The 12163-nt window shown below is 44.2% G+C and overlaps 1 protein-coding gene across 1 annotated transcript in view; it reads left to right on the top strand.

The window, feature by feature from the left end:
• Positions 1–12163, top strand: part of LOC142498892 (vomeronasal type-2 receptor 26-like) — a 53903-nt gene that overhangs the window by 31592 nt on the left and 10148 nt on the right. The window contains exon 3 of the mRNA XM_075607517.1: positions 923–1046. Coding sequence (XP_075463632.1) covers positions 923–1046 — 124 coding nt within the window. The remainder of the gene's footprint in view (positions 1–922; positions 1047–12163) is intronic.

Below are 12163 nucleotides of genomic sequence, written 5' to 3'. Positions count from 1 at the left end.
AGCGTTGAGCGCCACCTGGGGTTTTTCTGGTTCTAACTCTTAGTCTTTCTCCTCTACCCGGTACCTAATTTGGAACGGCCACTTCCACACAGACTGATGAGGAATATTAGTGCTGATCTGTGGTTAGAACTGATCTGCCGGCACCACCGGAGATCCCTCTTTTCTTGAGGCTCTCTATGGGGTGCCAAATGCCTTTTAATTACTTATTCAGGACTCCATTCCAACTTTTGGGAATCCTTTAACGTGTACTGTGCCTATCTGCAACATAATTAACAAGGGGGCCTAGTATATACTATTACTTTATAAACATTACTTATCACTCTCCTCAAGGCTCCTCTCCTCATGTCCTCCTGGAACCTCACCTTCTAGAATAGTCCCACCTTCTTATATACCCCTTCGTGACATCTGGTTCCCCCATAGCAACCCAAGTGTGGACCAGCAAACAATACCCATGTTAGTATCCCTTTAGAAGGAGGGGATACAGTTGCAAAATTGCACTGCATGGAGAAATTGTCTTTAGTTCTACTAGGTAACTAGAACATATAGATAGATGCATTTTGTATGTGTTTAGAGCAGTTCACACAAAATTATGACAAAGCAGTGTACGTGTCTGCTTTCCATATATACTTTCCCCAGTGTCTAGCTATTGAGATGGTAAAAAATACCTGAAATAAACCTGCCAAATGATTCTAGGTCCCTTGTGTGACACACACACTACACAGTCTTTAAATGTAGCATACTGTACCAACAGACCTGCAACTGGGATTACAATACCAGGACTGCACCACAGCAGTGACCTGACGATAGTTAGAAAGCATGATTCGGTGATTGGCAAGCATTGTATGGTCAGACTCAATGATATGGTGATAAACATTTAGTGAACTAGTGCAAACTGATTTGGCTTCTCCTGTTTGTCACACAGACCCCACGCTCTGTCTGCAGTGAAAGCTGCCTTCCTGGATACAGAAAGTCATCACGGATAGGACAGCCCTCCTGCTGCTATGACTGTATTCCCTGCCCAGAGGGAGAGTTCTCCAATCAAACAGGTAAGAGAAACATTCAGTTTACGCTATGTCCCCCAAAGTAATAACTATAATATTCAATGTTCTTATTGCTGTCAAAGTGTTGTACATGTAGGATAGAGTATGCTCAAGTAATCATACCCACTTCCTCATGATGCCGGATATGCTTTCAAACCCATTTTCCATATTCTGTACTGTAGGTGCAGTGCCTCCAAGAATTTGAGTGAATGAATGTGGTAGCTTAAGCTTAAACTTTGTGACACATGACCTTATATAAAAAAAATGCTATAGATGCAATATTATAAGTAAATAAATGTACAAATTATATATATATATATATATATATATATAGAATAATAAATGGAAATATATATATAATAAATGGAAATATTCCTGTATGCTCATTTGCATGTCTTAGACAGGTCTGCAACCCCACCTTTCACCATTATCACCCAGCACACAACACTTCCACTGCAGCAAGGGATTCTGGGAAACGACATGCAAATAGACACACAGTGTCACCTTTTGCTTCAAAACCATTTTTAACATGGTTCCTTATAGGCTTAAGCTTGCTTTAACCTTGACTGTGCTTAAAGCTGTGACCATGCAGCAAGCTTAAGCCTATAGGGAACCATGTTAAAATGGTTTTGAAGCAAAAGGTGACACTGTGTGGCCATTTGTATGTCATTTCCCAGAATCCTTTACTGCAGTGGAAGTGCTGTGTGCTGGGTGATAATGGTAAAAGGCAGGGTTGCAGACATGTCTAAGACATGCAAATGAGCATACAGGAATATTTCCATTTGTTATATGCTTTGCTGTGGAGGTTTTTGTCACTTTTTTTACCCACCATAACTTAACTTAGTATATATATATATATAAAATAAAAATTTCTGTAGCGCCACTCGTGAAACTAGGTAACAAATTAAACGTGTAAATAATGTGTATAATTATGATACAAATTCAATGTGATTAACAATCTAACAATATAACAAAAACCATGAAAGTGAAAAAATATAAAAAATATTAAAAAACATGCAGATAAAAATATAATAACATATATCAAACAGGGAAAAAAAGGGGGAGGGGGAGGGGGGGGGGAGAACAAAAAATTGAAAAAAGTCCAGCCCTTAGTACAAGTCCAATAAAAGTCCAGGTGAATTAGAAATGATGATCAGGGATCCACGGCTGCTCTCAAAAGGAATAACCAATTCCAACAGGAAAACTATAGAAAAAGAAGAACAGAGAGCGCACGTCCCATAGTGTAAATCAGTAATCTTCTTTCTTTTTATTGATTAAATTACTGATTTACACTATGGGACGTGCACTCTCTGTACTTCTCTCTCTATATATATAAATATATATATATATATATATATATATATATATATATATATATATATATATATATATATACATATATACATACTATAATTTTAAGTTGGATTCCGTCTGTTTGTTTGTTTGTATGTCAGAAGCATCGAAATATCACAAACGGCACCACGTAGCACAACAAAACTACATTCTCCTGCGGATTTGAAGGTCAACGCAAATATTTTGAGCTTCCAATGTCACTCACCTCACAAATAATGGACATCCTAAGTTTCCCTCGGCTGTTCAGCAATAATCTTAGACAGGGAGCAGGGGGCGGGGGGCGTGGCTACTAAGGGAGGGGTCGTGAGTGGGATTCAGCCGAACCTGTTCTTTGGATTTCTGATGTTGGCCAACCGGTGCTTAACAAGCGGCAGGGGGAGATGGTATATGGCAGCGGCGGAGATGGAATGCGCTGCCTTCAAGTATTAGCCGTAGTAGAATCACTTGAGTGAGAGTCATAGCAGGACTGCAGGGGAGGTGCACCATCTAGCAGCCTGACCCAGAACTTCCTGTCTCCTGCTACTATAGAGCGCTCCTCACTCATGATATGATTCAAGAGATTCTACTACCGGGGAGCCCTCCCCGTGCCTGTTTCCACCCAGGTAGGCATGAGGGGGAGGGAGGACTGTGAGGGGGGCTGGGTGAGATGTGAGGGGGGGCTGGGTGAGATGTGAGGTGGGCTGGGAGATATGTGAGGTGGGCTGGGAGAGATATTTGAGGGGGGCTGGGAGAGATAGGTGAGTGAGGCTGGGAGTGATGTAAAGGCGGGCTGGGTGAGATGTGAGGGGCGGCTGGGTGAGATGTGAGGGGCGGCTGGGTGAGATGTGAGGTGCTGGGAGAGATATGTGAGGTGGGCTGGGAGAGATATGTGAGGGGAGCTGGGAGAGATATGTGAGGGGGGCTGGGAGAGATATGAAAGGGGGGCTGGGAGAGATATGTGGGGGGCTGGGAGAGATGTGAGGGGGGCTGGGAGAGATGTGAGGAGGGCTGAGAGAGATGTGAGGGGGGCTGGGTGAGATGTGAGGGGGGGGCTGGGTGAGATGTGAGGGGGGGGCTCGGTGAGATGTGAGGGGGGCTGGGAGAGATGTGAGATGTGAGGGGGGCTGGGAGAGATGTGAGGGGTTTTGGAGAGATGTGAGATGTAAATATAATTTAAAATAACCCGTTCTGTGGGTCTGAGCGGGTTGAAAGTCCCCCCCAGTACTATCAAAGGAGCAAATGGAAACAATGTGAGGCAATTCAACATGTTCTTTTATTGGTGGAGTCAGTACAAAAACATTTATTTACAAATACTGTACAATGTTGAAACATTTCAAGTGCAAAGCAATTCTAACCATCAACACACAATAATACATACTGCAGCCTTTATTAAATTATTTTTTATGATGAACTGCCTTTTGAAATTACAGTGCTTCTAACTCTTTCAGCCACACACCTCCAGAGAATAATACATAATGCAGTCTTTATTAAGTTCTTTTGGCAGCTTGAAATTGGATAACCATTTGGAAAACATTTGTAAAACATGGGGAAACATGAGTAATGCACATTTATAAGAATATTATTTAATACTATATACAGTTCTGTAATGTACTGTATAATATATACTGCTGTAAATACTGTATAGTAATATTATTTTTTCCTTTATCTTTTCCTCATTCTGTCTGCAGTACAGTAGTTCATTGAGAGAGGAGAGGTTTTGTGTACATCATTACTGCTGTTTATATACTGTACATTTGACTGTACAAGCAGATTTAACGAGACACAACGCCCCCATCTCGCCCTAGGCCACCCTTTTTCCTGGAACGACAAGAAAACAAAAACTTAGTTCAGTTACTGTACTGTACTGTATGTGCGTACTGTACTGTATTATGGCAGAACTACTGTAGGTGGCTGGTGCTGCTTTCTCTGGAAAGAAAAAAATGGAGCAGTTAGTAGGCAGTTACTGTAGTACTGTCAAACTAGTCTACTGTATACTGGAACTACTGTATACTCTGACTACTGTTAAATTCTATGTACTGTAACCTGATGGCTGGTGCTGCTCTCTCTGTAAAGAAAAAACTAACTACTGTATACTCTGACTATCTGGAAAGAAAAAATCTGTGCCATACTTACCTGTATCATACTGTACTTACAATACTACAGCACTGTACTACTTTCCTGATGCTTGCCCATTACGTGCGATGACAATGGCCAACACAGTGGCAATATGGTCTATATATTTATTGCAGCGTTCCACGGTGAGTACATCATTCCAAAAACTGATTATGCCTTTCAACAACTCGTCCTTTTTGGAGGGTTACGCCACTTTCCGGATATGGTCCTTCAGCTGATGCCAGACCATTTCGATCGGATTGAGGTCTGGCGATCTGTCATTGGAAAGAAAGGACATTTGGTTTAAGAGCTAAAAACAGTGGGGAACAAAAATGGGACACGGTCTACTGCACTTACTCCGCTGGCGTCTTCACCCAGTTGATGCCGCGCTCAAGGATATGCGCCGTTGACGCGGTGTGCTTGGGATCGTTGTCCTGGTAGAAGCGGTGACCATTGGGGAAGTCGCGTGTGATGTATTCTCGGGCACAATGTTGTCTTGGAAGAAAGCTTTATTCATGATTCCTATAGCAAGAAAAGAAAAGTGCTCAAAAAACTGCACAATAGTACAGTACAGTGCATACGGTAAGGCAACACTAGTCAAGTACAGTGCATTAGGCGACATTATATTTGATAAATTTTACCTTCAAAGATGACAATGCATCCCAGTCCACGCCTAGAGATGGCACCCCATACATGCAGCTTCACAGGGTGTTTTGGCCGCGGCTTCAAAGATATGCGGCCTTTTTTGTGGAACGCAAAGCTTGCAAATCTCTCCAGCGACACAGTAGACTCATCAGTGAAGATGCAATCCTGGAAAGTCTCCCCGCTGTCGATCCATGCCTGGGCCTGGAGCACTCTTTTGATTTTGTTTGTGTACCGTATCATGGGGTACGCTCTGTAATGACAAGGAATAAAAAAATTTAGCGGCACAGTGCAGTACAGTTTGCGAAACAACACTTTTACCTCCTGTACTGTCCAGTACTAACCTCACACGTCCATATTTCCATCCAATGATGCGTCTCATCTTCTTTATGCTGCTCTCGGATACAGTCAGATTGTGCTTTTCCTGCAGAGTGTTTTTAACCCTTAATGCACTCCTCTCATCATTCTCCTCACTTATTTTGTCCACCAGAAGAGTTGTCTCCCTACAATGTAAAGAAATTATATTGTTTTATTAATATGCAGCAATATAAAATGTATATAAATGTAATGTTGTAATATACAGCAAATATAAATATACAAAAAATGTATACTGTTGTACTATAAATATAAATATACAAAATAAATATACTGTTGTCATATAAATATAAATATACATCCTATACAGTATATACCGTTGTAAGATTAATTGAAATATACAAAAAATGTATACTGCTGTACTATAAATATAAATAGACAAAATATATATACTGTTGTACTATAAATATAAATATACAATATAAATATACTGTTGTAATATAAATATAAATATACATCCTATATACTGTATACCGTTGTAAGATTAATTGAAATATTCAAAAAATGTATACTGCTGTACTACAAATATAAATAGACAAACTACTGTATGTTGTAATATAAATCAACAGAAATAACAACAGTATTACAGTAGATACAGAACTGTACTGTAGATGTACAGTACAGTTTTCTATATTTTTTTTTTTAAGTTTTATAAATTTACTTATGCGTTAGTTACCCTTGGTGCCCTTTTGCGGTCTCTGTTTTTTCCGTATGCATGATAGATCGCGGTGGTTGATAGCACAACGAGGCCAGAAGTAGCTAACCAGCATTGGATATCTGCAATTCGGTGTCCGCTCATGTACATCTCTTTAATTCGCATGCTGAGATCCTTTGAAATCTTTTTAACAGGCATTGCTGCGAGTAGAAAGAAATACAAACACAAGAATGTATATTCGATGTTTAGTCGATGTGTATTCTATGTGCAGTGAATCCACAAAATGGATGGTGTATTTATACGTTAATGACTCACATTAGAGTACGCCCACTTTCAACACCTGTACCTGGTCGCCATGCATAAATGGTCACACACTTTGCGTAGCCCACCACTTGATGATCATTATCTGAACTTGCCCTTGTCCAGATTCTCTACTGCATTGTGCCACCTGCTTCCATGGAGCATCCCCGGTTCTATGGACACAAGAACCCACTCACCTCTGCCGTGCCTGTCATGCTGAAAAAGCGAAAGGCGGTTGCCGTTTCCACGCCAAGGGCAAAGCGACAGGCTAAGGCCAATAAAGAAAACCTTCTGCTGACCCCAAAGGCTAAGGGTTTTCTTAGACGTCAGCCTTAATATGTGAAGAAGATATACGGTGATGTGCTCTCTACGCAAAACGAATGGCAGCCAACCCATCGAATCCGCAGACCACTTCCTCACATATGCTTCGACGACTCTGCTGTAGCTGTCCCGGAAATCTTCACCCCCATCTTCTCCGTTTCCATCTGATGACGCTGCCGCCTCTGAAATCCACGGGTCACTGTCTCCTTTGCGCTTAGACGACTCTGCTTCTCGCCCGGAAATCCAAAGATCACCTTCTCCATCCCTCTTCGACGACGATGCCGCTTCTCCTCTACCGGGTATCCACAGGTCCCCTCCTCCACTCTCCATCAATGCCGCTTCTCTCTATGGAACCCCCATCTCATCCTCCGTTGCACCCATCCCCCCAGATGTCCAAATGCCATGCACAAGCAGCTCATTAGACCGGATCCTGAATGGGATAAGTGTGGATCTCCCCGGGAACTCTATTGTGCTAGCAAAGATAGATCTGCTTCTGGAGACAATGCTAAATGTGGAGCAGCGGATGCTACAAATGGAACAACGGATGGATCGACGGATGGAGAATATAGAGGCTGACATAGCGGTCATACATTATTTGCTCGGTGTTAATGCCCCTGTTTCCCCGACGCCGGAGCAGGGGGGTGACATGGATGTGATGAATGGGACCTTCGTCCCCCTTCCATCACCAAGCGCACCCCCTCCACCAGAAGATGCAGTGTACATGTATGCCATTGAGGAGGACATGACAACCCCGTCAAGACCACGCCAGGAGACAACCCGGCAACCACGACCGGAGGAAAGCTTCCTCCCAGACAACCTACCATCGCCCATCGCCTCAAGCACACCCGTTCCCAAAAGACCTACACCCGCTCGCATCGAAACCGTGCCCGACATCACCTTGTGCGATCTGCCACCGGCGCTCAGGGAAAAGTATAGGGTGAGGAGTGCTGGTGTACCCCACAAGTATGCCTTGATCATTTTTAAGCACCATGTTCCCTACTCGTTGTACTGCGAGTGGGTGTTCAAAGTGAACTACGATGGGAATCGCCAAAAAAAGGCGCTTCCTGTCAATTTAAGGAAAAAAATTGTGGAAGAAATGCGGCGCTTTTATCCAGTTACAGATCCTGTAATGAAAGGTGTTAGAGACTGCATTAATGGCGTTTTGCGCCATGCATGGAATCGGCCATGGCTGGACAATGTGGAGGACTTTCAGTGAGACCATACTGTTGTGCTGAACTGTATTGTACTGCACATGTTTTGCCCTACAGTACCTGCTGTACTTAAACAAAGGAGATCTTGTGTGTTTTTTTACACAGGACATGCACAACTCCAGTCCCTGAGGGCCGCAAACAGGCACGGTTTTCAATGTTGCCCTGAAAACCTGCCATGTTTGCTGCCCTCTAGGACTGAACTGGTGCAGGTCTGACTGACAGTGTTGCGCACCATCCCACTGTACTGTACTGTATACAGTACTGTGTTTCTTTAATAAAGGAGATGTTACTTAAAATGCTTCAACATTGTACTGTATTTGTAACTAAATGTTTTTGAACTGACTGCACCAATAAAAGAACATGTTGATTTGTCTTACTGTACTGTGCATTGTTTCCATGCGCTCCTTTGATAGTACTGTACTGTATAACAAAATACAGAGTAACAAATGTCGAGGCTTGCTGCACTGTTTTTTTACTGCCTGGTCGCGCAATTGGCGTGGGAACTAGGTCAATTGGCGTGGGAACTAGGTCAATTGGCGTGGGAACTTCTGTTCTAGGGCACCTAGAAATAAAATTATTTTTGCCCCCAGATGTTAGGAACCCCCTCACTTGACCCCAACAGGATCCAAGCAGTAATGGCGACGAGAAAGGGTCACGCCAGCGAGGAGGGTCCTACCATTGAACGTAATGGCGGACAAAGCTTTGAACCGGCTAAGTCAGAATGAGCAGAAACCTGGAATCCACAACTCCGTTTCTATTCAACCTAGAAGGCTCAGATTCGGTCACCGTGTAGTCCTAGCTGCGGCAGGATTGCATGGCAAATTGCGACCCTCTCGTGGCAACAGAACGGAGTCAGGGTAATGTTAAAGTTCAGGTTTCTGCCATTGACTTGCATGGCAGAAAAAAAAGCCACTTTGGTAATGTGCTTTTAAACTGTATTTTTGGTATCTCCGGTTCCGTGGGTCGTGCAAGGCTGATATTTTGCCACTATGGCAAGGGTCCTTCCTCATGAGGACCAGGCGACTTTCAACCCGCTCAGACCCACAGAACGGGTTATTTTACATTATATTTGCGCAATTGGCGTGGGAACTACTTAGGGCCTCGGTCAAGTTCACGGTCAATTGGCGTGGGAACTTTTGTTCTAGGGCACCTAGAAATAAAATTATTTTTGCCCCCAGATGTTAGGTACTGTATACAACTGTACAGTATACTGTGGAAGACACATAATGAAACGATACTGAACATGTAGAATAAATGCATAGTTTTATTTGTTCGGTTTTATTACACAGTATACTGTACGGACGGAAAACATCAGCATACAGTACATTATTATCCATCAAAATCCCCCCATTAGCCGTTTTCTTTTCAAAAAGAAAAGTTTTAATGTACAGTAATGGTGAGCCCCCTAAAGAAGTACCCAGCCAGCCCCACCAAAATAATACGGCAACAATACAGTACTCACCATAGAATTTCCCATTCAGCTGGTGCCGGCACCGGTCCACTGCCAGTCCAGCTTTCTTCATCATCCACGTCGATAGTTTGCAGCGGGACTAGTCCACCTGTAGTCAGCAGGTGAGGCTGGAAATCGCTTAGATACATGCAAGTTTCATCAAAACTGAATTCGAAATCCGGCTCAGGCTCAGGGTTGTCACTGACGGTGGGACCGTCATTGGAAGCCGATGCTGGTGCTGGTGCTGGTGCATTGATTGGCAGCGACTGTCGCTTCTTAGTTGGTTTTAACATGACCCTTCGCCTTTTGCCGCCTCCATGATCATAGATACGGGAAAAATCCGGTGATACACACCAATACCCTCCAACAAATTGGGACTCAATACGATGAAAACAGGGATCGCTACATAACCTTTTCCTTACTGCACGCTTCCACGTATGAGGAGTTGGCAAAAAATTGTAAAAGTCATAGTTTTCGATAAAATCCGGATAAATTTGAGCTACTGTTGCCATCTTATCATCTGTTGCATTAATCGCAGCCCATATCGGGTTTTTGGAAAGCGGGCTGCACTTGAACACTCATGGCGGGCGGGTCTCTGGAGAATACTGTAACCAAAATTGGTCTTTGTCTTTCTTTAATATGAAAAGCCTAAATTGATACATTTTTGCAACTCTTCCTTCAGTCTCAAGGCCAAGGCCAAGTTACAATAGTACACTGTGGTACAGTATCTTTTTTAAACGAAACACCTGCAAGCCGGCACATTACTGATTCGGCGCATTACAATTCAGGAATTTCTGCCATCTGGCGGACACTCGAAGCATTGCAGCCTATTAAAATCCGAACCATTATCAATAAACCCATCAACCGCGCGTCAGCCGGGCATGACCCGTGGCTGGGAGCGCAAAATGAACGCGGCATGCGCCAGGTGAACAGCGTCGCATTCCAGGAACCAGACAGGTAAAAAACGGTGATTTGTTAGAATAAAGTCTGCCGCAGCAGTATACATATACATACATACATACATACATACATACATACATACATACATACATACATACATATACACACATATACACACACTTTGTATTTCTGAGTTGTCCTGGAATATACATTTTTATAAAAAATTTACATTGAAAACTAGTTATGGTCCAGTTCTCTTATTAGCTGCATTTTTGTCATCTTGCTGCATATTAAAGGAGCCGTGCATCCCATCTAACCTTTAAAGGATTGGAACCGGGGGTCCTCCAGAGATGAACATCACTATTTTCAACTCTGGGGACCCATAGGTTCCTGAGATTCTTGTGACGGTGGGGGCAATGCGGCTATTATAATAAAGGTTAAGCCCTGCCATTGCCCCTATGTGTCTAGATGGCTACTCAGGGGTTAAACTAGTATCCATCTTGTTAATGTGCTCTGTAACGTCTATCCAACTTTTGTTATGCTGTTATTTTCAGTCTTCTCTGTGTTCAGCGCTGGTAATTCACTTAATCAGCCTGCACACAAACAGACCTGGCCTGCTATTCAAATGTGGGAGTTGAAGTGCTTCAGAAATTGTGCAGTGGTAAGGGCTGCTGACTTTTTCTGTGGACAATGATTAAAAAGACCGGAACCGAGACTTCCGGTGACGTCACCGTGAATGGCAGGGTAGTCAAAGAGCTCCCGACACCCTCCCCACAAAGCTAATCAAAATAGCACCCCAAACGGTGAAATTACCCCCCAAAAGTGGCCAGCACCCTCCCCAAGACCTTGGTCATGACAGGGAAGCAGCAAAAAAAAACACTGAACCCCGTCACGAAGTTTTTTCAGCCGGCTCAGCGACAGATGGAGCCGTCTTCAGACTCACAAGATGGCGGCGAGGAGCACGAGCACGCCGCGGAGGCCGCAATGCTCGGCCAACTTGTCCCAGCTCAGCAGGAACTTAACAAAGAATTCTTTGAGTCGCTGCTCCTCAGGATGAGGAGGGGATATCTGGAGGACTTAGAGACATCCTACGCGATATCAGGGCGGACCTGGGCACCGTAACGGCAAGAACCGAGGCAATTGAGACACAAATATACACTACCTCGAAAGCCCACTCTAATACATAGGACGACATGGCAAGGATGGGCCATGAGATTGCGGACCTCAAGAATGCCCTCGAGGACCACGAAAATCGGGACCATAGGCAGAACCTACGATTCAGAGGAATACCTGAATCAGTCCCGCCAGAATCATCCAGCCTTACCTTAAAAAACTTTTTCTCAACCTGGTCCCTGAACTGTCCGAGCATGATCTACAGCATTTAAAGGGCAATCTAAGCCCGCCACTGTAAATCTATCTACCACCAGGGGCCTCCTGCGCCCAACCTCAGTTGTAAATGGTGTAAAGATAACGGGTTGCTCTTGTGCCAAGGCTAGCCCCCCATGTCCACACATCCCCCTCCCCCTCTTCCCCCCTCTTCTCCCCCCCTTCCTCTCCCCCCTCCCCTTTCCCTCCCTTCCCCCTCCCCCGCGTCCTCCCCTCTCCCCCCTCCCCCCTCCCCCTTCCCCAACCCTCCCCCCCCCACCCCTCCCCCCAAGCACTATCCCTCCAACCAGCCCCCAACACTAAGGTTACCAAAAGCCAATGGCTCAAAGAGCTACCTCCCCCCCCCCAGCATCACACTGTCCCACCATTGGGAATGTTCGTAGTTCTCCCGAGTTATTACCCCCACCACGGCCACAGGTAGACTCCCCATTTAACCCAG

Source organism: Ascaphus truei, chromosome 7 (assembly GCF_040206685.1).
Source record: "Ascaphus truei isolate aAscTru1 chromosome 7, aAscTru1.hap1, whole genome shotgun sequence".
NCBI lineage: Eukaryota > Metazoa > Chordata > Amphibia > Anura > Ascaphidae > Ascaphus > Ascaphus truei.
Note: the sequence above shows the minus strand (reverse complement) of the source record. Positions and strands in the feature narration are given on the sequence as shown.